Here is a 27,291-nt window from a genome sequence, read left to right as displayed (position 1 = left end):
TGGGCTCTTGGCAGTGGAGGCGGGTATTGCTGCCAAGGATGGCATGTAGCTGCTTATAGAAGTGGCATGTCTTCAGCGCTGTACCAGAGTGACGGTTGGCCTCCCTTGCCTTCTGGTATGCTGGCCTGAACTCCTTGATTTTAGCATGCCACTGCTGCGTGTCCCTCTCATGCCCCTGCTCCTGGATGCCACTAGCAATCAGCTCACAGGTGTGACCTGTCCGTGCCTAGGGTAGCCACCTGAAAATGCCAAGGTCATGGCAGACTGCAAAAAGAGAGCAGATTCTCCCAGCACTGGTGGGTGATACTGAAGTCAACCAGCCACAAACAATGCTTCTGATTCTCCACACAGGTTATCAAGAAAGCTAAAACAAAATATACACAGCCCCCTACTGCATTTCAGTCTCTGGCTCTCAATCAGCCACTAGGTCCAGTAAAGAGATAAGTTATTTAAAACTCTATGCTCTTTACCTAAAAGGTTCTCTTGACTCAAAAAGGTCAGCCACATTACCAGATCAATATAAGTTTGGATCTTACCCAAAATACCACACTGCCAGCCAATCCTTTAGTAACTTTTGCACGGCTACCCCTCTGGAACTAAAACTAAAGGTTTATTATAAAAGGAAAGAAACAAACTATACGAGAAATGTTAAAGGATTAAAGCAATAAGACACATACAAATGATTTGAAAGTCCATATATATCAGGTTTCTAGTAGAATTGTGGAGTTTGCAGGCTTGTATAGTCCCTCTTGTGTATAGTCCCACAGCACAATTTGAAATACAGATATAGCAAACATATCCATAATTTCCATTACACATATAAAACATGGACATAAACATTATCAACTTACTTAGCACATTATAGCCTTTCTAATGGTACCTGACACAGCATATCTCATATGAATTATTATGATTTTGACATTGATGTTAAATAATATCACAAATGGCCCCCCTAATCCAGCCAGTGTCACAGTAGGTATCAAAATTCCTGCAGCTGGAGCGAAGCTGAAACTGCACAGCCTCCTCTCCGCATAGATTCAGCAAAACCAACAGCTCAGTGTGCTCCATGCGGCTGAATGTCTGGTGCATAAAGCCGGTATGGTCAGCTAGCTGGGAAGATGCTGTGTGAACTGTGCATGCTGAGAAAACAGGAAGAGGAATTAAAAAAAAAATCCTTGGTCTTTAAATGGGGGAAGGGCGCATACCTTCAGGGCAGCAAAATTCAAACTGCTGACCAGAGCAGACAGGATGGGCATTGTATGACACCTCCTGGAGGCCAATTAGGGCAACATAATGAAGCGCAGTGTGCTGCGTCACTCTAACTGTCGCAAAAAGCTCTGTCCTGCTCATCAAGATGGTTTTATTTTGTTGGCATAGCAGGGGAGTTATATCAGCGGGAGGAGCATTTCAGTGTGTACACTTCCACTGTTTTGTCGATGAAAGCAGACTTTTGTTGGTAAAACCATGTAGTGTAGATAAGGCCTAAGTAACCTTTCTTTTCTTTTACAAAACAGTGGTTTTTACTCATACTTAAAAGTGATATGTAACTTTTATTTTATTTTTTGTAGCTTAGTTCCAGCCTCACAAAATGATACCCAGGTAAATTTTATTTTTCAGTGCTATCTTTTGTCTAACGTTTTAACTAACTTCAATTCACAAGTTATTTCTCACTTCTCAAAAATAATGAGTTGATACAAATTTATTCCAGTCAGAAGGAAAGGTCTTCAGCTAATTCATTATTTATTCTTTAATTTTCTATATATATGTGTTTTCTGGAGCTTTGTGAAATGTGTGTTTCATGCCCAAACTAGAGTTTTTTAGTGAGTTTGGTTAAAAATTTAATATACTGTAAAATGTTATGGGCTATCTTTCAGTCTGTAAAATGCACTGATATATCACAAAATTTGGCAAAGTTAGTATAAACAAATTACATATTTAATCATTTCTCACCCCCTCCCTCTTTCTTTTTTCTATGAGAGAGTTTGTGTTTGGCTGGAAAAATACAGAAACTAAAAGAACATTCACCATTATTATGGACCAAATTCAGGACACTATCGCATGTGTATGTGGTGCCTGCCACAGCAGGTGAAGCCTACTTATATCATTGGAATGAGGGGTATTGTGCTCAGCCACTTTTGAAAGAGCACCTACACAATTACCCAAACCTGCCCTTCTACTCAAGGGCAGATGTCAAGACTGTAAAGATATGTCCTCACTGCAATTAAACACCCACCCTGGCCCATGTCAGCTGACTCAGGCTCACGGGACTCAGGTTACCGGGCTGTTTAATTGAGGTGTAGACATTCAGGCTCAGGCTGGAACCCAGGCTATGGGACCCAATGTGGGGTTGAGTTCCTCCCTGGCTGATTGATATGGGTCACATAGTTGATCAGAAATGGTTATGTCTTTGAGGGGCAAAATCCAAGAACAGTCAGGCTGAAGACCAATGGCAATCATGGAGGCAGGAGACAAAGATACATATTTATCAGCAACCTTCCAATATCTCCCCGCTAAAAGACAAATTTTTGTTTCTTTTTAAATACCCATTTCTGATCCCTCTTTCTCCATACTGCAGCAGGATTGCAGGGTATAAAGTAGTCTGGCCCCAGTGGAATAAGAGAGACTGTGATATGTGAAGTACTGCTGAGGGAGGGATGGAAGAACTGAAAGGAAACAACTTCCTTTTTATGAGGAATGGATGTGGATCCCCTCAGTCTCTGTTGCCTACTAAAGTCAATGGGAGTTTTCCTTTTGTCTGAGTAAGAAGATCAGGCTCAAGACTTAATTTTGACATTGTCCAGGTTAATGCTATTTATATGATATTGTTACTACATTCTAGTATACAGCTAGTCACCAAAAGAAACTGGACCACAGTGACAGCATATTAACATGTTTATTAACAAAATATTATCATTTGCTTTCATTTGCTAGGAGTTAATCTTATGGGTGTATGATCCAGAAAGCGCAGAACCCTCTGAATCGAATCACACTGCAATGTCTCCTCCACCGGTATGTTAAAAGAGCTCTATATTTTCTTTTAAAAACATAGTATTGAAAGTTCAGGTCTACTCTGAAAAGTTACTAATTAAAAATGGCACTATCTTATTCATTAGATACTCTGCCTATGTGCATCCATAGTCATTTTGGCTTAAGGTAGTGACAAAAATAAGTTTTTGCTACTTTTTGTTCCAATTAATACTGCAGAGGTAACACAATTATGGGGGAGTCAGGTGGTTTCTCTTCCATCTCAGCATTATAAACAGACTTGTTAGCTAAATTCCAAAGGCTGAGCTAAATTCTGCCATCAGTTACAGGATCACAGTATTAGGGTCAGAATTTAGCCTTCAGACTTTTTGCTACTGGCAGTGGTGGGTGAGAAGGAAAGATCCAAGCTTAACTTTCAGATTCTAGAGTGAATTTGTATGGCTGCCACTCAGAAAAAAAATCTCTTTTACTTTTTGTCCAAGCAATTTCGTTATGGCAGTAACAAAACATAATTGTAAGCAGGCGGCATGGCACAGCAGGTGCATCGCGACCCTTCCTCGGTCCCAGGCTCCAAGGAAGGCCACAGCGCCTCTGCTAAGGGGAATTAGCAGTCGGTTAGGAGTCTGTTGCCCCGGCCCCTAGGGTGGGCAGGCTTGTAAGCAGTCTAGCACCCCTGCCCTTAGGTAGGGCGGGCAAGTAAGCAGTCTCGTGCCCCGGCCCCTCTCCAGGGCAGGCAAGTAAGCAGTCTAGCGGCCTGGCCCTCAGGCCGGGCGGGCAAGCAAGCAGTCTAGTGCCCCGGCCCTCAGGCCGGGCGGGCAAGCAAGCAGTCTAGTGCCCCGGCCCTCAGGCCGGGCGGGCAAGCAAGCAGTCTAGTGCCCTGGCCCTCAGGCTGGGCGGACAAGCAAGCAGTCTAGTGCCCCGGCCCTCAGGCCGGGCGGGCAAGCAAGCAGTCTAGTGCCCCGGCCCTCAGGCTGGGCGGGCAAGCAAGCAGCAGTGGCTCCGCTGTCGGTAGCGGTAGCGGGGAGCACGTTTGCCCGGGGTAGCCAGGGAAGGGGGGAGGGAGACGCAGGCCCACCCGTCTCCACTGCGTCCCAGCCCAGGGCCCTATCAGTGACAAAGGCGTTGCCACTGAGTCAGCAGGGCTCCCGCTGCAACACGCTGACGGAGGGGTTTCACCCCAGACTCAGCCACTGGCTATGGCAGTCCCTGGGCCACTTCCTCCTACCCAATCCTGGGGTACCTGCATCCACGTGTCCCCCTCAGGGTCGCTGGGGGAGATGGTGAGCCAGCGTCCGGTGAATCCCTCACTGGCGGCAGGTCCAGGAATACCTGAGGGTTGTCGGTGAGGGGTAATTCCTCCAGTCGCAGGATCCCAGGGGTTCCTCCAGTCTGGTAGGGCCAGTCTATGCCGGTGGGTCCTCCACGCCAGGCAGCTCTTCCAGGTCAGGGCCAGCCTCCGGGGGTTTTTCCCATCCAGTGGGCGGGGTTAACTTTTCCCAGCTAGGAGAGTCCGGCAGTCCCTCCCAGTCAACAGGGTCCGGGGGACCTCTCCAGTTCTCTGGGCCAGGTGACCCTACTCGGTCAACAGGGTCAGGCAGCCCCCTCCAGTCGCTCAGGCCGGGCAGATCCGGCCAGGGTTGGAGGCTCCGGTTGGCAGGGCGTCTCTGCCACCCAGCTGCAGGGCCTGGGTCAGGCCTAGGCTGCAGCCTCCGTGAAGATGCGTCTGCCTCCTGTGGCCGCCGTCACCCAACTGAGCTGCTGGGCTTGTCTTTTATACTGCCAGGCCTAGGCCTGGCTCCACCTCTCTGCTTCCGGGTGGCTGGGCCTGCAGCGGCTGATTCTGTCCACCAGGGGCAGAGCAACCCTCCCTTGGTCCCAGGCTCTGCAGAAGGCCACAGCGCCTTGCTACAATAATCAATATCGCATGCATTAAGTCAGATGTGCAAGAAAGCGAGGGGTTCCTGAGAAGTACATCAGGTTGATCCAAGATATGTACTCTGAAACCAAGACTTCGGTAAGATGTTCAGCAGGAAGAGGGAAGAACTTTGAGGTAAAAGTGGGACTGCACCAAGGATCCGCCTTGAATCCATTCCTATTTCTGATAGTAATGGATGTGGTTACCGAAGGTGTGAGAAAGGATCCCCCGTGGACTATGCTTTTTGCTGATGACATTGTGCTGTGTGGAGGTTCAGAAGAAAACATGGAGGAAAACCTAGAATGCTGGAGAAAACTACTAGAGGAATGAGGATCAGCAGAACAAAGACCCAATTGCTGAACTGTAAATTTAGTGGAACTCATAGGGAATGGGAGGCACCAGTGAAAATTGAAGGAGGAGAAATCAAACAGGTAGAAAGCTTCAAGTACCTTGGATCTGTGGTACAAGAGGATGGTGGTATGGGTGCAGAAATAAAGCAAAGAGTATAATTAGCATGGAACAACTGGAAAAAATGTAGAGGTGTGCTTTGTGATAGGAAAATACCAGTTAAACTGAAAGGGAAGATATACAAAACTGTTGTGCGACCAGCACTAACATATGGTGCACAAACGTGGGCGACAATGTTAAAAGAGGAGGCTAGGCTGAATGTGAATGAAATGAGGATGCTGCAATGGATTTGTGGTGTAACAAAGAAGGATAAGATAAGGAACAAGTACATTCAAGGGACTCTGAAAGTGATAGAGGTAGCAACAAAGTTGAAGGAGAAGAGATTGAGATGGTATGGACATGTAATGCGAAGAGGCGAGGACCATGTGACGAGAAGAGTGTTGGAAATGGAGCCCCCTGGACCACGGAAGAGAGGAAGGCCAAAGACCCATTGGAAGTATGTGCTGAAGAGAGACATGGAAAGTGTTGGACTTAAGATAGAAGATACACAAGATCGTATCGGATGGAGAAGGACCATAATGAACCGTTTTGGCGACCTTGCTTAGTGCGGGAAAAACTGTAAGAAGAAGAAGAATGCATTAAGTCATTTGTATAGAGCTACATTTAACAGGAGAACTGGACTTTAAAATGTAAGGAGCTACAAGATGGCCTTGATCCCACAAGCTGATCTGTGCAGATGGATTCTTGCACCCAATGGGGACCCATGTGAACACAAGGTTCTTCCCACATGGATCAGCTTGCAGGATTGGTATATGCAATAAGCCTTGTCAGGGTATGCATTCCTGATGCATATCTGGGGTTGTTGAAGATATTTAGCCATTGGCATCATGCCTTACCTGAGGTGTGCATCTATGACCCAGGAATGCCCTTTAGGAGTTATTACTTTATTATAAATTGCCATGCTATATTGCTTTCCTTTGGCTTCTTTTTGTATTCGTTTAATAAATGTGTTGATTTGCCTCAAAGTTACTAGAATTAAAATTATTTTATTAATTGAAGTACTGAAGCTTGCAGAAGAACATACAATTTTGACTATTTTCCATAACTTTTTATTATTAGATTTCAAGGTGTTTTTTTTTTAAATTTCCTGCTATAAATACTTTAGGAAAGATTGCAAAGAAAGTTAATTTTGGTTCCAAATATAGGATATTCTAGTGTGGGTGAAATGTGTAAATGTGTTTAATAATGCACCCTTATTGGGAAGGGTACTTTAGAATGTTAATAAAAGGGCATTTTAACCCTGAAATTCCAGAAAGAAAAGTTCTCATATGCTGCCTTAGAATATATTGACATCAAAATGTATGATAACTAACAGCCTTTACTTTACTTAAACAGAGTTCTAAGATACTTAGCAAGCAGTTTTGGAATTTGGGACAGGAACCTGTTGTTCAGACCTATTTTAGAAATACCAAATACTTTGCTACAGCATTTCCAGAGTTGGGGTACTGTATTTTATTTACATTTTTCTAAACAGAATTCCATTTAAAATAATTTTTCACACCTTCATATGATTGCACAGATTATGGCTATGTAGATATATTATAACATAAGCATCTTACAAAACATTCATCTTAGTTGAACGTATATATAAGCCATTTTGGCCTGTTTTTGTTACTGTATACTGTAGGAAAAGATACTGAAAGTTTATTATAATGGCACCAACTAGTACGGAATTACCATATTGGTAATTGGCCATATTGTACACGTCAGCAGAAAAACCCTTGGGGAAAATGACAGAACTTCCAGGGAACCTAATGGAGTAAAGTTCCCTTCTTCTCAGTGTTGAAGGGGTTGAGAGGTTGCAGAGAAGGCCGTAGCTGCCAAGGCTGTTTGGATTCTGGGAATCTGTTGGGAATTCTTTTTTCAATTTCAGACTGCAGGGGGAGAGCCTGCCCCTTGCAATGAATTATATATAGGCCCTCCTCCTCCCTGGCTGCACAGTACTTTGTTGGCTTGGTGCCAAAGAACTCAACTGGAAAAAGACTTTCAAATTCCTTTGATCCAAATTTATAGTAATCACTGATGTACCTTGCTTGAGGAAGGAAGCCCAAGGATGCCTACACAATATGGCACCTCTTTCAGAGGCTATATAAAAGAGATCACAGTGCTTCTGCTCCCTAACATATGAAAGCTCACTTAATGCTGTTCTGACACATCATTGGATAGAGACTGTTGCCCCACATGGAACTCCTTTACTAGTTTTAGGTAGCTTTTATGTGTGAGTAGGGAATCCCACTTGTATACCCTTTCTTCCTTGAGGGGGGAGCCTGTCATCTCCCAGCATGGTCAGTCAGCCCTTGCTCCCCTCCACCATAGCAGTTAAATCTAAATTATAATTTCATTTAAATAAAACACTGTTTACTATTTTAGAAAGAGACCAATGCTTCAATCCTGCACTTCACAACACAAATGCACTACTGAACATGCATGGAACACCATTGGGCAGTGTATTGCAGGACTGAGGCCTAAGACTGCACAAAACTTCACTATAATGGGCCAGGAAGCTTAATTATCAAGCTTATAGGTAGTTAGCATTTCAAAGGTCAATTTACCTTCCCCCAAATCAGATCAGTTCCTTGGACCTCACAGCCTGTCTGTGGTACTCTGCTGAACCCATCAGCTTCTCAAAAAATAAGTGTCTCTGCCAAATACTCCTTTCTTTCCTCTTTCCCTCAAGTTATGTTTCTTTCCTTACTGGCTGATTTTCAAGTCTAGTTTGAAAATAGCACTTTGGGACAGTCCCTCTCACCAGGGCAAACCTGTGTGCTGAGTAGCTCATCATTTTCTCCCATCCCGCCAGGAAGAATTGTTAGCTCAATACACACTACAGAGCATGTCTGGGTTGTTTCTTCTTCCCAGCAACCCAGTGAGTCTCCCTGTAAAAGTACATAAGTTTCTCCCAAAGACAGGGTGACCAAATAGCAAGTGTGAAAAATCAGGACCGGGGGTGGGCGGTAATAGACGTCTATATAAGAAAAAGCCCCAAATATCAGGACTGTCTCTATAAAGTCAGGCCATCTGGTCATCCTACCCAAAGATGTTTCTGACATTATAGAAAATTTCTAGTGGATGAGTCAACATCCAGATAATGGTAATTCATACGTCCAGGCATAGCTGACAGTTAAGAATCCTTTAGGAGCACTGCTTAGTTATCCCCTGCCTCTTTTTATTCCCCTCTGTGTAACAGCAGCATGCTGAACCCATAATGAAGCCCTTCTGCAGTATTTCTTCTGATATTTAATTTTTTGTCAGTAGGGCATATTAACCGTAACTCTAGGACTCTCCAGTTGTCCATTTCTCAACTTTCTTCACTCTTTGCTCCATCTTCTGGCAAAATATTAATTTTACTTTCTAATGCTATAACACTTATAAAACTATATAACAAAAGTAATAAGGGCCAAAGTGAGCAGGGATGTAAAGGATAGTGCAGCTTATTCCTTGGTTTGAGCTGATTAGAAAATAGATGTAAGTGGTGAAGGAGAATAACTTGCACTGAGTGAATGTGGAAAGCAAGTGTATTTTCCATCAATTTGGTATTCCGTTGTAACAACATTCTGCCCAAATTCTGCACAAACGCTCATTGAAGTTAACGGGAATTACACAGGCTTACCCCAGGGCTAGGTTTGGCCCCAGAAGTAGTGAGGATGATTCTATCTTAAATTAAACTATAGTGGGCTCTTTTGTTAGCTGCATTCCCTAAAACATGCTACCCATCTGTCCCTTTGACATTTAATTTGCAGTTGTTTTACACATTCTCTGAATGCCATATTAAAGCAAGTTATGCAAATTTGCCTCTTACTTCTTTTTTCTAACCAGTTTACACTCAGCAAGTAACTTGCACCAGTGTCTTCTCTGTCAGACATCTTTTTCAATTGGATCTCATCCATTTCATCACTAGATGGCAATATAGCAACACATTATATCAAAGAAATTTGTCATCGCATAAAGGCTTTCTCTGATATTTTCACTTACTTAACGAAAGGAATAGAAGCATTTTTGACAAACTAAGTAAGATCCTATTATAAATCATGGCAGTTTTAGTAAATATGGTGAAGTGAGTTGTAATATCTATTTTCTGTCTTATTTTTAACCTCCTCTTTCTCTATACTGCAACAGTATGAAGAACCAAGTAAAAGAAAGTGAAAAAGAAGATTTCTCATAATTAAGAATACGGTTTAGTCACAGCAGTCAGGGATTCTGTGACTTTACTGGACCTCCATGACTTCTTCAGCTTCAGCTGTCAGCGGCTGAAGCCGGGGCCAGAGCCAGGGCTGTGCACCCCATCCCACAGCTGGGACTGGAGGCTGTGTGCCCCTCCCCCACCTGTGGCCTGGGCTGGAGCTGGGGCTGTGCCCGCCCCATAGCAGTGGGGCTCAGGCTGTCATTCCCCCCCCCCCCCCCCCCCCCCCCCCCCCCCCCCCAGTTATTTTAGTAAATTAAACAGACCGGTCACAGGCTCCTGTGAATTTTTGTTTATTGCCCACAACCTGTCCGTGACTTTTACTAAATAACCCTGACAAAATCTTAAGCATACTCATCATATACAGTAATAATGTTTGTTCTCCAGTAATGCTGATGCATGCCTACATAGACAGTTTTATTACCTCATTCTTCTTCTTCTGTGTGGCCCAAATTTTGCCTTTGAATATGTGCACGCAATTTCCATTGAAATCAATAGCAGTTGCATATGTATATCTAAAGACAGACTTTGGCTGATTTTGTTTTTTCTCATATCCAACTACCTCATCTCTGTTATTAAAACAACGCTATTTTTATGGAGTTCTGGAAGTTTTGATACCTATACCAATAGCTACACACCTAACCAAATGAGTTTGTGATCAAATAATTCATATTCTGATATTAATAACTTACCTATTTCATCACCTAAAGTTAGGAAAGTCATTTTGGAAAGTAATGCAGCTTTTACTGTTCATGTCAAAAGTGACTATAATAATGGCTGTATCATGACAAATTGCACTATCTGCTGTTGCCACAGTAATCCATGATGTCATACTCAGTCCATACGCTCCCAGCTCCAAAGCATGTACATTTCTTGCCCCTTTATGTGAGATCATACAGAGATGTATGATTCCCGGCTTTCCCTGACGCACTGAACATTAGAAGCTGGCTGTTATTGCTGGTTTGGAAGCAGCAAGTGAAAGTCACACTTGAGGCAGATTTTGATCTTTTTCCCCCCATTGTATTTTATTTTGCATTTGGTGGGAAAGGGGGAATGGCAGGAAGCAATTTGGAGGAGTGATACATCCCTACAAATAAAAATGGTCATGATCAGGAGCGCACAGTTTGTCTGTAGTAACAACAGTACCACCACTCTAATAGTTGCTGGCATATGTACTGAACACTGTGACTGTAGGGTATGCCTGAGAATATTGTGATTTGAAAAAATGTAAAAGGTTTAGAGAAATTTTTAAAGAGAAATGGGAAATAAATTGTTTTGGAGTTGCTACAATCTCTGAAATTTGTCAGGGAATTATTTTTCTTAATGAGTCTGATATAAAGTTTAATTCTTGCCAATTTATCTGTCATTTCTTCCATTTTCAGATTCTGGAAAATTAATGTACCTGCAATGTCAGATGACATCATAACTAATATCCATGGAAAGGCAATAGCTTTTCAGGACTGTTTTGTTCTAGATAGTCCTTGTATAATTCCCAGGCCTGAAGAGCCATTTCCTAACAATGTAAATGATCGTTCCCTCTGTTCCCCAGCTGGTAGTGAGCCCTACATTGTGTGGTCTGCATGTTTTCCAACAACTGCACTTTTGTTGTCAGAATTTGGAACTTTCCATACAAATGACGGATTCATAACTTATAAAGAAATCAAAGCTCCACCACACATTTTGGACTCTGACTTAAGTCACAGTGTAACTGATATTGTTTTAATAGATGATGGAATTTTATTTTTAATAATGGGCACAGTTTACAAAAGAGACTCCTATAGGTTTTTTAAACTTGGACCTGAACACAATCTACCAGAAACAGGAATCATTGGAATACAGTCAAGACTTTGGTGTTCATCTGAATATCCAGTACAAGTAAGTCATACACAATTCTTGTTTTACATTTTGAAATATGAAAGTTCTTCACTAGGCCTGGGGATTAACCCATTTTTCTCCCAGATATAATAATGGGTTTAGAATTAGAAGTGCACTGAGTTCAACAAATTAATTTTCAGATCCTTTAAAATTAAGTCCCTGATGTTATAGTGGACTTTATGTGGGTCCAGAGGAGCTAGCTCCAGGATGAGGACTTAAGTGTATGACTGATATCCCAAGTCTTGGGCCCAGGGCTGGGAGTTCCCAGACAGCAGCCACTTCTTTGTATCCTCCTAATGTCTGCTGAAAGCTGATGGGCCAAAAAGCTAGTAATACTGTAGCCTCACCCAAGGCACCACCTTATTGGGGGATCACCCAGCTCCACCAATTGGTCCAACTATACTATTTTAGCCAGAGGGAGGCACAGGAAGTTTGTCTGAGCAACAAAGTGCTTTCCTATTGTGGCTGCATTGGACACTGCTTGTGCCTGCCTCCAACCCAGTTCCTGCTCGGCTACTACCTCACCCCTGCCTTTGCTCCTGTTACCATCATGCTCTGTGCTTGAGCCTTGCCTCTTCTCCAGTTCTTGCCCTTGTGCCTTGCCTCCAATCATCAGTTACCAGTTTTGGCTCTCACCCTAGCCTCTGACTTCAGACCCTGATGCTGACTTTGATCTCCGCTCTGGTAACTGGTAGTTGACTCTGCTGCTCACCTTTTGGCTTTGTTCCCCAACCTGGATGCCTGCTATGCCAACTAGACATGACTTCTGCTCTGACTACTAGGCCAGACCACCTACATCCCAGTCCATAACAGCAACTCGACTTTGGTGGGGCTAGGTTAATTACATCATCTGAAAATCTTTTTTACTTTTTAATGGAGATACTGGTATCTTCTATGCAAAAGCTTAAGAGGGAATAGTTTGTACAATATCTGAAAAGTACTATTTATCTAATTGCTTTGTTCATTTTTTTTTTACAGAGTAGAAGAAAATTAAGTACAGTAGCAATATGGACATCAAGTGAACAATATCTAGGATATGTTGACAATGTGTTTATTAAAATAACAGATACAACAAACCTAAAGAAGGTCCTAGACTTGCCAGTGACTGCTTCTTTATCTATAGGCACTGTTTGCTATGACTCACGCCCATCTGAAGTTACTTTGCTGATGGCCTGCGTTGGGTGCAGCTCCTCCAGGGTGTTTTATCTGTCAGCTTATAATGAAGACCGGGATTTGTGGGTCTTAAGAGATTTTTCCTTACCTGCTCCTCCCCAGGGTTTTATGTTGATGGAATTCATATATTCAGCATCACCATCTATGCTGTTGTGGGACAAGGAAAAGGTCTACTATAGCTATAAAAACAACACAATTAATGGATTTCTTCAAGTATCTGGATCACATAAAAAGCTATCGGAATTATCTGGAGGGAGCACTATTCATCAACTGGTCATTGGTAAAGTATATTACATTTTGAATAAATAATAATTTGGGTGTAAGATAGCAACTTCAGAAGTAAGGGAATCCCTGAAGATCTCTCTCTTCTAGGTGATTATAGCAATTATGTATTTGATTACATTAATGGGTTCATAAGGACTGAAATCTACCATTTTTAGATGGACAGGCATATTTAAAATATAGCTAACAGAATTTTGTCCTTCAGGTATTGCCAGCATGGATCCCTTCATGAGAGATGCATGCCACTAGTAGGGAAGTTTGAAACCTTCTAGCCAACAGTATCTGTTTGGGCAATACATGCATCTTCCTCAAGCTCAAGAGTATATAAAGGACTGCAGCCACCGCTCAGTTCCTTCTGATTCCACACAAACAAGGACTTAGTGGTATCTTTGACACATTTTCCCATCATTTTCCCCATTTTTCCTACCTTAGTGTTTTTAATATTATTAAAAACAAAACACTTTTATGTGCCATTGTGGGATCATTGGGCAATTTCTTCTCCCACACATTCACTCTCTGCCATGGTGGTTTCTTCTGACCGATAGTATGGTTGGTTCTGTGGATTCTATTTTCTCAGCTGTCACCAAGAAGATTGGCTGTATTCCTAATGTCTTATGCATGACGTCTTATCATGATGTCAGACATTGATGTTCGTGTATGGTGGCTGAAGTGTCTTCGTGTGAGGTACAATCTAGGCAGATGCTGCATTTGTCTTTTTTAATGCCATTCCCCAAAACGTTAAAGATGGGGGTGGCTGTCTTAAATTCTTACTGTTGAAGAATTTAAGGCCAAGTTGAGCAAGTTGTGCTAAATGCCTGGCTGCATTCACATTGATAAGCACCTTGACACCATAGCTATATTTGCCAAAAGTAAGCACCTGCACCTAGTAAAATTGGTGTAGAGAAATCTCGACTATTTCTGTCAAAAATGAACTATAAAAGATTGGAAGTAAGCCTTCCTCTGCATTGAGCTCTACTAAGAAGGCCCAGTGGTTGAACAGAGTGACTTTCTGGTGCCTAGACTTTGTCTTCTGGACAGTGGGAGAGAGAAAAAGTACAGGAGTTATAACTCTTAACTTGTCCTCCACCATTCTCACTTGGTATTGGGGAAGGTGAGGAAGCACAAAGCTAAGGCTGGATGTGTATTCAGTAATTCCTAAATGTGGAAGGAGGCTGGTTTGGGTGATGTCTCAACTTAGTGCCCATCAGTGCTGAGATCTGTCTGTTCAAGACCTTATACTTCTTCTGCTGAGGAGGAATCTGTGGTATTTGGTGCGAAGGAGGCTCGCTGTATCTTTTCTCCATTTGCCATTGCAGGGAGCCTTCACCTGTTCAGCCTTCAATGTCAGAACGCTTGCTGGAGTAAGTTAGGCTTCAACATTTTCCTCATTGCAATCCCCTGTGGAGCAGGAGTTCTGTGATAACCTGTCTTGGTCCCTGGGAGGCCCTAGACTGTCCAGCTTCCACAGTTCCATGGGCTCTGGATCCGTTCATCCTTTTTCCTGGACCCTGTGCTTATTCCTCTTATGATCTTTTCCTGGATTCTGCTTGGATCTTGGAACATCTCATATCTTATGTTCTTCTGGAACATCTTTGCCTTAGTGGAAACTGATCTTCTGGCCTTGTCCATCTGTATGGTCATTTTAGCGTTAGGGCAAAAACTTGATCTCCTATGAAATTCCCGAAGGGACTTTCTCAATAGGGAAGTCCATTCTACATGGCTGAAAAGATTATCCAAGCGCATTACATTATTCATGCATGTTTGATACCTGGCAGACGTTACAGTAACTGACAACCTTCTGATATTCTACTAGGTCCAAAGTAGCTTCAACTGTGTGTGTCTGTAATATTTCCATAACAGAGATATATAGCATTGCTGTTAGGAGTCCCACACTTGCTTTTAGCCTGTAGATTTGATGCCTATTTTGGGAAAGCAGTCATGGAAATATTAATTGAATAATAAATCAGGAATGCGAGTTTACTGCTTGCTTATTTCCCAGGAGTATGGATCTGTACAGGGGTACTTGAAAGAGAAAGAAATGCATTAGCTATAGTTCTTTGAGATAATTGACTATGGATTTATACCCCCAGCTCTCGTTCTCCACTTCTTCAGTCTTTACTTTAGATTCATAGGATGGTGATTTAGAACAGGTGCTGGGTGAACCTCTTTTTCCCCTCATTTCCTTTCTCCCCTATGATTGGAGAGGTGTTAATGAGCCACTTCACTTTTAGTGGCCCCTTGAAATATGTATTTACTACTTATGCTAAACAATCTGTTCCTCCTTGTATTTAGCCACAACACTCTGAGTACATTTCCCAGACCTGAAGAAGAGCTTGGTGTAAGCTTGAAAACTTGTCTGCCTCACCAATAGCAGTTGGTCCAATAAAAGGTATTACCTCACCCACCTTGTCTTTTTAAGACATAGATCTCCTTCTCTGGGAGCCTAAGAACCAGGACACAAGAGTCGACATGTGTCTGACAGGTTAGACTCGTCTCAAGCTCCACAGGTGAAAGACAGCCAATGGCCTAAGATGAGTCCCTCTGCTCCCTCATTACTGGCTATGAAAAGATGCCTGCAGAAGTAACTAAATCTGATGACTACCTTTCCTATGACACCAACTCATCACTCTTGGCATCCAGCACCTTGGTACCTGCAGTGCCAGGTACCCATCTATGGCCTATTCAGCACCAAGTGACCTGTCTATGGGTCTGGTAATGGAGTCCTTCTTGCTGGCTCATACAATGTCAGCAGTGCTAACTAGACTTTCAATCTTCAAAATCATGGTACCACATAGACCAGTCGGGACATTGGTACCATTTATTTCACCTGTTCAGTCACACTGGGAATCAGGGAGGGAGTCTAGAGACTGCTCTTTGAGCAGGAAAAGGCATGAGTCTTACAGGGAGCTGCCCTCCTGGTATTGTCTGCTGTGTCCATTAGTCCAGTATCCATATACTTATCAGTCATGGCCCTATGGGGTGCCTTGAGATATACAGCTATGTGCCTGCAAACCAACGTTCTCAACTCTCTTTCTAGGGTTAGTTCCCTTTTCCCTAAGAGTGAGAACAATCAACAGACAGATGTGCAGGAACAATTGATCCCAGCTGGAATTTTGTCACCCTTCCCTGATGTGGCAACCAATCCCTCTACACCTTGTCTAGCTGACAACTTAAGGTCTTCCAAGACGTGCTGATGAAACACAGGGCTGAGACCTTTGACATCCTACTGGAAGTACTGCAAGAGAAATCAAACAAATTGCTAGACATTCTGTTCCTTTCCATGCCTTGTAGACTTGCCCTGTCTATTTATGAGAGATTGTTAGGACCTGTAAAGGACTTGTGGCAGAGTCCAGCATCAGTACCTGCCACTTCCAAGATGGTGGATAGATAGTACCAAGTTCCTCCTAAGAGTTTTGTGTACTTTATTCACCTCAAGTGCCAGGCTCACGTATTATAGTGGCTGTTCAGGAAAGATCCAAGCAAACATCAATGAAAAAGAGACTGGATTTGTACAGCAAAAAAGTCAACTCCTTTGCCGTTCTTCAGATATCCATTACTGACCACGCACTTAAGGCAAAATATGATCATCTGCACTGGTACAAATTGTTTCAGTTTTATGGAAAGACTGGCAGGAGCACAGGGAAGAATTAAAATCTATCATGTTAAGGGGCAACTCATGTCTAGAATATCCTTGCAGACTGCTTTGGATGCATCTGAAACATCTTTATGTACCATGACCAGATAGGTGGCAATACAATGATCCTACTTCCTCTGGACTTGCACATTCCAACCCCAAGGAAGAAGCAAGCTGGACCTCAAACCTCCTTCAGACAGCATCCCTCCATACTATTATAAACCTGTAATAGGATGGTTTGCCCCTTTAAGGATTAGTGGGTGTGGGGCCAGCCAGCCCTCTTCAGTTATCAGACCTAGCTGGGAAGGGGTCAAGTGTTTCCTATAAAGGGCTGAGAGGGCTCAACTCAGAGGGAATGGGGGCTGCAGGAGCAAAGTTGTCTCATGTGACTAGCTTTGGAACAGAGAGAGGGAAGAAGAGTGAAAGGCTTTTGAGTGACAGCATCCAGCTTTGATTGTGAGTTGTGTTACTTTGTGAGTTTTGTTATATTAATAAAGCGGTGCTCTGGAAGAAGGGACTGAAAGACTTTGGGCATGGAAGTGAGTCCTTCATGGGCTAGGGAGACAGCCCAGCAACTCACAATTCCAGAGGGGTCATTGGAGCTACCAAGGGAGAAGAAGCAGATGTTTCAATACAGATGACACACCACCTCTCTCTCAGCTCTGGGTGCACTTGATGTCTTCTTTTCAACAGCAGGTTTCACACCACAGTCAAGAGCCTAGCAGAACTTCTTGAGGATCTCCACTGTTTTTCCCCCCATTTTAGCAACAGCTGCTATTTTTTCGGGAAGCCTGGGCTGATTTCATTATGTAGCAGTGGGTCCAAGAGATTTTATGCGGTACACTTTGCTGACAAATTTCAGTCCTCTCCTATCCACCACCCATCATTCTTATCCTTCATCCGTCCCTGTCACAAAATATTGTTGAAGCAAGAGGTGCAATCTCTTGGTTCATTCATCTCAGAACAGTGGAAGAGAGGCCCTTAAAGGTCAAGGGCAGGGAGTTTTATTCCCATTATTTTCTCATTCTAAAGGAGAAAAGGAGCTGGTGGCCTATCTTGGACCTTTCGACTTCACAATGGCATACGCCAGGCTCATAAGAAATACCTCTGATTCCTAGCAGGAACATCCTCACTACCTGTACAGTGTCCTGCCCTTTGATCTTTCCACAGCACCAAGGATATTCACCAAATACTTGGTAGTCATAGCAGTTCCCTTAATGTAAGAATCTAGGTCTACCTGTATCCTATTGACAGTTGATCCACACTAGGTAACCAGCTCAGATCAAGTAACCTAGTGTGGCTCTTTGCCACGCTAAGCCTCAAAGCCAGAGAAAAATCCACACTTTATCTAATGCAAATCATAGACTTCACAGGAGTTGTGTTAGATTCCAGGTAAGCAAGAGCTTATCTTCCACAAGAAAGATTCCAAGCCATAATGGACCTCATCATCCAACTTCAGGCTTACCCAAAGGCACTGATAAGAGCATGCCACAGGAATCCGGGACATATGGCCTCATGCATCTGTGACCCAGTTTGCTAGACTTTGCCTGTGCTTCATGCCAGCAGGCATTAGATGGACATGATAGTCACAGTTCCACAAGGAATGCTCTCCTTTTTAAACTTGTGGAAAGACCTACTTCAGATGTGTAAGGGAGTATCCTTCTTTGCACTTCTACCTACCAAGATTTTGATGATAGATGCCACCAAGGATGAGGAGCTCATCTAGATTACTTTCAGACTTAGGGCCTATGGTCCACTCAGGAAGCTTGTATGCACATAAATGTCCTGGAACTCAGAGCTATCTGCCTAGCAGGCAAAGCATTCCTGCCTCAACTCCAGAGATCCACAATCCAAGTGCAGACAGATAACACCACAGTTAGACACATGTTAACAAACAAGGAGGAACCAGGTTATCTCTGCTTTGTCAGAAAGCTATTTGGCTCTGGACTTAGTATATTCATCACCGGATCATGTAATTGGCCCTGCATCTTCCAGGTGTTCAGAACTCACTACTAGATTACCTCAGTAGACAGTTCTCAGACAACTATGATGATCAATCAAGGACCCAGTATTGCAGAGCTTCTATTGGGGATACCTGTCAAAAGGCCTATTTGCCACAGACCAGAACAAGAAATGCAAAGTGTTCTGCTCCAGAAGTGGCTCCAGTCCAAGCTCCCCATCAGATGCCTTTCTCATTCTCTGGACATCAGGACTGATATATGCCTTTCTGCTGATCCCCAGAATTCCAAGGGTCCTGAGGAAACTGAGGCAAGATGCTGGATCAATAATTCTGATGAGCCCAGCAGTTCTGGCACTTGCATCTGGTGAACCTCTCAGCACAGCCACCAATCACTTAGTCTGGTCTGTCCTACATAGTCTTGCAGAAATATGGTGAGATCCTGCACCCAGACCCACATTGTTATATCTGACAGCCTGGATCCTGGCTGGCTAACATGCACCAGAAAAGTTTAGAACATTCTAGTCCAAAGGAAAAAAGCCTCAACTAGACTGATTTACAAAGCTTAGTGGAAGAGGTTTTCCATTTAGGCATCTCACCATGAGTTGTCTCCCCTGACAACACCCATTTCAGCAGTACTGGATTATTTACTTGCCCTGAAATAATCTGGACTGTCTGTTAGTTCCATAAGGGTCCATCTAGCAGAAATATCTGCAAATCACCCTCCTATCCACAGCCACTCTGTATTTTCTCAATCTACAGTTGGCCAGCATTTTAAGGCAATTCCTTGAGAATCTTATTTGTATTTTCCCCCAGTTCAGGAGCCCCTCACTCTTGGGACCTCAATGTAGTATTAACAAGATTGATGGGTCTCCTCTTTGAACCCTTAACAACTTGTTTCTTATAGCACTTATCAAAGAAGACTGCTGTTTAGTAGCCATTACATCAGCTGAAGGGTAAGCTATTTTCAGACCCTCATAGCAGATCCCCCTTATACAGTGTTTCATAAGAACAGGGTTACTCTCAGTGCTCATCCCAAATTCCTGACTAAAATTGTTTCAGAGTTCTATGTGAAACACTTTATTCATCACCCAGTTTTCTTTCCCAAACCTCATTCAATTCCAAGGGAAGCTACATTTCACACACTTGATGTAGTAAGGGTATTGTCATAACAATACAAGAACAAGACAAAATCATTCAGGAACATGCCTAGACTGTTTACAGCCTTTGTTGATAGGATTAAGGGTCAGGTAGTAGCCTCACAGAGATTATCAAAATTGGTCTCCATTTGTGTAAATGCGTGTTTCAAGCTAGCCAAGTTAGAGCCACCTAACCACATTAGAGCTCATTCCATTAGTGCCCAGACAGACTCCACTGTATGTTTAAAGAATGTCCTTTTTTCTGAAAATTTGTAGGGGAATGTAGGCTGGTGACACGGTCCAGCCAGCGGCGTCGCAATCCTTCCTCGGGCCCAGGCTCCGAGGAAGGCCACAGCGCCTTTAACAAGGGGAATAAATTCCCTGTTTATGAGTCTGTAGCCCCAGCCCCCAGGCGGGTGGGCTTCCCTGGCAGTCTGTAGCCCCCAGCCCTCCCACAGGGCAGGGCTAGTAAGGGGTCTAAGGCTCCCCGGCCTTCCAACGGGGGGTGGGCCAGCAGTCTATTGACCCGGCCCTCCGACAGGGTGGGGCAGGCAACGGAGTCTTTAGCCCCCGACTCGCAAGTGGAGCTGGAAAGTACCAAGGTCCTATGGGTAATCTGGTGCCCCCGGCCCACAGGTGGGGTAGGGCAGACGAACAGTCTGTGACCCCCTGCCCTCAAGTAGGCAGGGCAGGTACAGTCTACAGCCCCCGGCCCTCAAGCCGGGCAGGGCTGGCAAGGGAATCAATAGCCCCCGGCCCTCGAGCGGGCGGGGCATGTAAGCAGGTTGCAGTCCCCGGCCCTCAAGCCAGGCAGGGCTGGTGTGATAATCAATAGCCCCTGGCCCTCAAGTGGATGGGGCAGGCACAGTAGTCTATAGTCCCTGGCCTTACAGTCAGGCGGGGCTGGCAAAACTCGGGGTCCTCTGGCCAGCAGTGCAGAGGACGTCAAGCACTCCCAAGATGGTTAGGGAAGGAGGGGAGGGGGACGCAGGCCCACCCATCTCCACTGTGTCCCAGCCCAGGGCCCTATCAGTGGCAAAGCGTTTTGCCACTGAGTCAGTGGGGATCCAGCCACAATGCGCTGACTGACTCAGTCACACTCAGCCACTCTCTGATCAGCTGTCCCTGGGCTACTTCCTCCCACGTAATCCTTGGGTACCTGCATCCACGTAGCTCCCTCTGGGTCGCTGGGGGAGGCAGCGAGCAGGCATCCTGCGAGTCCGTCACCGTCAACTGGTGGCAGGTCTGGAAACTCCTCTGGGTCATCCACGGAGGGTAGCTCCTCCAGATCACAGGGCCCCAAGGGTTCCTCCGGTCCACAGGGTTCAGTCCACTCCGGTGGGTCCTCCATGTCAGGCAGCTCATCCAGGTCAGGGCCAGCCTCAGGGGATTTCTCCCACCCAGCAGGCTCGGGTAGCTGCTCCCAGCTCCCAGGGTCTGGTGGCCCTACCCAGTCACCTGGGCCCAGCAATTCAACTCCAGTTGGCAGGGCAGTTGCGCCAAACAGCCGCATGGCCTGAGTCAGGCCTAGACCACACCTCTGGGAAGACACATCTGCCTCCAGCATCAGCTTCCCCCTGACTGAGCTGCTGGGCCTGCCTTTTATACTTCCCTCCCTGGCCCTGGCTCCACCCCTCTGCTTCTAGGTGGCTTGGCCTGCAGGGCTCAGTTCTGTCCAGCAGGGATGTCGCAACCCTTCCTTAGGCCCAGGCTCTGACGAAGGCCATAGTGCCGTGTTATAGGGAGCTATGTAGAGCTTGGTCCACACATTCACAAGACATTACTTTTTGATAGAGGCTTCCAAATTGGTCCATTTTGGTAGGGCTGTCCTTTAATCCAGCGGTTCTCAAATTGTGGGTCATGACCCCAAAGTGTGTTGCAACTCCGTTTTGATGGGGTTGCCAGGGCAGAAAGCCCAGCACCAGGCTGAAGGCCCACGGGTGGCAGGAGGCAGAAAGTCCAGCGCCGGGCTGAAGCCCCATGGGCGGTAGGGGGCAGAAAGCCCAGTTCCGGGCTGAAACCTCGCAGCCCTTAGCTCCGAGTGGGGCTGAAGCCTGGAGTCCCCAGCCTCATGCCCAGTATAGCTGAAGATAGGGGTGTTGCAATTTTTTTTTGTAGGGGGTCACAATTTTTTTTAAATCCAAATGGGGTCACCAGCACAAAAAGTTTGAGAAACATTGTAAAATCATTGCTTAAGTAGAACTTGAATACACCTCCAAGCAAAAGGACAACTGCTTGTGAATCACCAAGAGTAGAATCCATGTGGACAATCATTCGAAAAAGAGACAACCTATTCATTCTACAGTAACTGTGGTTCTTCAAAATGTGTCATCCATATGGATTCCACAACCCTACCCTCCTCTTCTGCCAATACAGAGTCCTACTGCTCTGAGATAGTGTATTGGCAAAGGAACTTGGGTCTACTCTGCCCTCAGGGTTGGGGAGCACGAGGACATCTACGGCACAAGTATGGCCTGAACAGATGCAGCTGGCCAAGATAATTCAATTTCACACACACACAGAGTGTATGCACATCGAGAGTGAAGTCCATGTGAACAATGTATTTTGGAGACACACTGAAAGGTAAGTAACCAATCTGTGATTGTTCATCATCAAACATACTTGATGACAAATGGATGCACAGAATCTAAGCTTTCATTAATAAAAAAAATATAAGGTGTATTTTCATGTGAGTGAAGAAAACCTTGAAAATGCGAATCAAGTGTTGCTCATCTCTGTATTGTCATGGTTACCCTAAACCTGACTGTTCGCTCCTACTCTTTCTCCCACCTCCACACAAACTCACTAATTCCCTGCTGCCATGAAGCACTTTTCATTCTGAAAGATTCTACCTAAAGCACTTCATTATTTATATACTTACAGTAACATTAGTGTGATGGAGGACACACCCAAAAGGCACAAGATCACACTGCACAACAATATAAAGAGCAGGTGAATTTTTGGCCAGGAACAAATGCCTATGTTTGTGGAAAGTACAATAGAAATAGAAAAACAAATGTGTATTTTTTTTTAAAGAATTAGTATTTTCATCATCACTCTGGAAATTTAAACTACACAGGAAAAGTTGACTTTTCTTTTTCCTTCCTCCAGATTATTTCGGGAACACTGTGATAAAGATGAAAAACAATATCATGTATTTTTTAAAAGTTGAAATGAAAGATGCTGTGAAGCTCTCTGCATGGGAAAAGGAAATAAAAAACATAGTCCTTTACTTGAATCCATCTGGTAACCTATATATACTGTTTATCAATGGTTCTAGTATATACCGTGAGGACTACCCCTTGAAAACTGAAATATTTAGTTGTGTATATAGTTTTCAAGATATTTGCCCATATATAGAATTTAAGCACAGCATGGATTTAAATGTCTATTATCTAGACATGGGAGATGAAGTAACATTTTGGGCTCAAATAGTCTATATGGAGAATTTGGGCTTATCTACAGATGTGGAAATCTACAGGCCAGAATTGCTGATGCAGACAACAAATGTTGATTATGAAATAGCTCGTGGAATCTGTACTAAAAACCAGGTACGTTATATTAAAATGGTTCCTGTATGCAATACAATTTGCTTTCTAAGTACAGTATATTTAGCATATTTTGCACTATATATCTGCATAAAGATTTCCATTCTTTGCTTTCTTTGGGCAATAGTTTGAGTTGTTCCTGTGTGGGTGTTCAAGAGTTGGGGAGGGCTACTTTCCATTCCCACAAATTCCTTCCCTAGCAGACTTGCTGCTGTTGAGGCCCTGTGACAGAGTTCTGCCATGATAAATCCAAGCTGAATCAGCCCTTAGTTTTTTGCTAGAATTATTAAATAAAAATAACCTTTGCAGTTTAAAATATATTTACTAGCTTTCTAGTTTAGTAAGAAAAGGAACTAGTTTTGGAAGCAGAATTATGGGATTCCCCGCGAGTTAGTGGAAGCCAAATATCTTGCAGAATTGCAGAAGTATATTTATAAAGTAAGGGACAGAGCTTGAAAGAAGCTTGTTCCCCAAGCAAAGAAAGGGACTGATTTAATAAAGGGTCTTATTTGAATAAGGACTTGTCTGCACAGTGGGGTAATACACACTACCAGGTTGTGATTTCTAAAATGTACTAATGTGTTCTGCATTAATTGGTACATGTAATAGACTTTGCTGGTGCACACTGAAGGTTTCTCATGCACTTTAATGAAGTACTGTGTTAAAATCCTCTACGGAACCTTTAATGTGCACCAGAGGGTTCTACACAGACCTGTTAATGCGCAACACATTAGTACGCTTTAGAAATCACACCCCTGTAGTGCACAGACAATCCCTAAGAGAAAATTAAGACTGTTAATTTTTTAACATTGTAAAACAAACTGTTGTTTGTTTCGCAAACATAAAATGAAAAGATTGTTTTTTAATATTTATTAAACATATATTCAGTAAGAAAACAATAACCGTTTAATTGCATTTAATCAGATGTCTATCTGCATAGTGTGACTGGCTGAAAAACAAGCTGATATTCTTTTTATCATTCTGAAGAGACAACAAACTAATGAGTTAATAACATTTCAGAGCTTCATCAGGAACACACAAAGAGCACACTGAAATTGTATCTTTAGCACTAGCTGTTATGCCATAGATACTGTTGTGATAGGTGTTTTACAAGACAGAGCCCACTGATGCTGTTCTTCATCCCTGCTCATCTTTTTTAAGGTGGTCTGTTTATTATGAAAATGTCCTTGATCTAAGCAAGGATTTTTTAAAGGATTTTTCCTAATTATCATTCCTCTTCATTGTGTCTCTCTTAGACAGTGAAATTTTACCATAACATGGACTATAGCCTTCTACCTAATTACACAGAAGCACTGTAAGTACTGTGTAATTTTTAAAGATACTTAAGATGATGTAGATGGTAATTTATACATATATTGAATATCACAGTCCATTGGTTTTGATGAGTATAAATTAAAAGTGTTTTAAATCCATAGAGAGCTCAGGACGAGTGTTAAATGATTTTATCTACTTTGATTTTTAAATGTGAAGTTGTATATTTCAATTTTATTTTAATAAGGTGGGGCTGATTTTAATCTAATATACACAATGTAATTTCAGTTATTTCAATGGAATTGTACTTGATTTATGGTGCAATTAAGTAACTAAGGCCCCAGTTCTAAAATCTCAGCCTGTCTCTCTGACATCTCATGAATGTCCAGCTGTCAGTTTAAGATCAGTAGGGCCAAAACAGAGCTCTTAATCTTTCCCTGCAATCCCTCCCTGCTACTTTGTTTCTCAGTCACCATGGACAACATCACCATCTTCCTATCACTTAGGCCTATATGTCATCTTCTACTTGGCCCTCTCTCTAGATCCTCACATCCAGGCTTGTCTAAATCTTGCTGCTGCTTCTTGCATAATGCCTCTAAGATGCTGCCTTCCTCTATCACACAGCTAAAATACTTAGCAAGGTCTTCCTCATCTTATCTCTCAACTATTGCTACCTCCTCCCTTCTATCTGTGACAAATGCAATATATTTATTCCAAACACTGCTACAAAGGTCATATTCCTAGCTTTTGTCCATGTCACCCTTCTCTTTGCATCCCTCCAATGGCTCCCTTTTCTCTATCATCTCAAACATAAGCTACTTTCCTTTGCTTTGAAGACCCTTTATGGCTTATCTGCACCCTACCTATCGTCTCTGATGTGCTATCAAGAAGTCACCTTCCACCTCTCCTCTGCTAAGGGTGCCAGCCTCCGTTTTCAACTTCTTAAATTTTCAAACAAGCACCTTTGTGCTTTCTCCCATGCTGCCCTTCACACATGGGAGGAGCTCCCCATAAACCTCTGCAAAGCCACGTCATTGTTCTCCTTTGAAATTCTTCCTTAAAACTCTCCTTTGCTGTGATGCCTACAAAAAACTTGATAACAATTAGGCATCTGCTATGCTGAAAACACTGCTTATCATGCCTACAAGTATTGTCTTATTATTTCCTTGTGCTCCCTAACTGTCTGTCTCTATCCTCACATTGTCTTTTATGCTTAGGTTTTAAGTTCTCTGAGGCAGGCACCATCAGTTTGGATATGTCTATACTTTAGTTGGAAGTTGTAAATTCCAGCTCATGAAGGCATATACTCATGCTAGCTTTGATTGAGCTAGCATGCTAAAGATAGAAGTGTAGCCACAGTGGGGCAAGAAGCGAGAGAGGCTAGCTGCCCTGAGTATGCACTTAGGTTCTTGGATGGGCTCACACTCAGGGCAATTAGTGTCTCCCACTGTTCATACTGCAACAGCTACACTTTTATTTTTAGCACACTAGCTTGATCAGAGTTAGTGCAGGTATGTCTCCTCTCCTGGAATTTACACCTTCCCGCTCCAGAGTAGATATGTTTGTTATTATGTCCTGGTATAACATTTTAAAAAGGTTAGTCTGTGAACTTAAATGTATAACTCTGCTAGACACTAAATAACATTGTTTCAGCAGAGATACTGGTTTGTGGCACATTACAATTTGTAACACACTCCACTGCCTGCTTACCCTTAACTGCCCACTTCATTTTAAGTAGTCTCTTCTAGCAGGTGTGAGCCCCTTATGTTTAATAATCTAACTCTCAATTTCCAACTTCATTTTAAGTGGTCTCATAGAGCATGTGTGAATCCTTTATTCTTAACAATCTATTTCAACTTGTATTTACCTGATACACTTGGTTACCTTCCCCAGACTTGAAGAAGAGCTCTGTGAAGTTAAAAAACTTGTCTCTTTCATCAGCAGAAGTTGGTCCAGTAAAAGATATTACCTAACCTTGTCTTGTCTCTCTCAGATCTTGGGACCAACATGGTTACAATAACACTGTGAACAAAGCATCCTTAAAACATAAATGGCTTAAATACCTTACTGCCTCCAAACATAAATACCTTGCTATGGTTGTAGTTGTGTAGTTAGTTAGTGTATGTCTACACTGCATTAAAACACCTGCGACTGGCCCGTCAGCTGACTCAGGCTTGCAGGGCTCTGACTGCAGAGCTATAAATTTGCTGTGTAGACATCTGGAGTCGCACTTGAATCCAGGCTCTGGGACCCTGCTAGTGGGAGGGTCCCAGAGCCCGGGCTCCAGCCCAACCCTGGACGCCTACACTGCAGTTTTATAGCCCTGTGAGCCTGAGTCAGCTGACATGGGCCAGCCAAAGGTGTTTGATTACAATGTAGATATTCTCTTAATTAGTTTAGTTAGTTAAGCACTTTAACTGAGTTATTTTGAAACTTATATAAATCATAATATTAATTATTGTTGGGGGGGGGGGGTGTCCCATGTAGAATTGAATCCAAAGGTGTTATGACAGTTGAACTACAACCTAGTATATCTGGAAAAATGTGTGCATCGAACAACAAGGTAAGATTTGTAGCTTGAGAAGCTTATTTGGCTAAAATATGGTGGCATTACAGTTAGATTCTTATGGTGAAATCCTGGCTCCATTGATATTGATGGGAGTTTTACATCTGAAGTCAATGGAGCCAGGATTTCATCCTTATGCTATAAACTTCAATTAACGTAACTCAATTAACTAAAGTAAAGTTATATCTTCCAAGGTTTTCTGTACGCTGTCTAAGTAGAGCTGCAGAGGAGGGAGGGTTCACAGAAGGGTGCTGGTGAGAAAGTGTTCAAGATAGGGAAGAGGGATGATGTGTCCTG

The 27,291-nt window shown here is 43.3% G+C and overlaps 1 protein-coding gene across 1 annotated transcript in view; it reads left to right on the top strand.

Moving 5' to 3' along the window:
• Positions 1 to 27,009, top strand: part of CATSPERE (catsper channel auxiliary subunit epsilon) — a 54,307-nt gene extending 27,298 nt beyond the window's left edge. The window contains exons 6-13 of the mRNA XM_067555248.1: positions 1,569 to 1,599; positions 2,932 to 3,009; positions 6,704 to 6,810; positions 10,931 to 11,423; positions 12,402 to 12,876; positions 22,720 to 23,159; positions 24,413 to 24,471; positions 26,916 to 27,009. Coding sequence (XP_067411349.1) covers positions 1,569 to 1,599; positions 2,932 to 3,009; positions 6,704 to 6,810; positions 10,931 to 11,423; positions 12,402 to 12,876; positions 22,720 to 23,159; positions 24,413 to 24,471; positions 26,916 to 27,009 — 1,777 coding nt within the window. The remainder of the gene's footprint in view (positions 1 to 1,568; positions 1,600 to 2,931; positions 3,010 to 6,703; positions 6,811 to 10,930; positions 11,424 to 12,401; positions 12,877 to 22,719; positions 23,160 to 24,412; positions 24,472 to 26,915) is intronic.
• Positions 27,010 to 27,291: the final 282 nt, after the last annotated feature.

Source organism: Emydura macquarii, unplaced genomic scaffold (assembly GCF_026122565.2).
Source record: "Emydura macquarii macquarii isolate MOO-44397 ecotype Brisbane River unplaced genomic scaffold, CSIRO-AGI_Emac_v2 contig_1597, whole genome shotgun sequence".
Classification (NCBI taxonomy): domain Eukaryota; kingdom Metazoa; phylum Chordata; order Testudines; family Chelidae; genus Emydura; species Emydura macquarii.
Note: the sequence above shows the minus strand (reverse complement) of the source record. Positions and strands in the feature narration are given on the sequence as shown.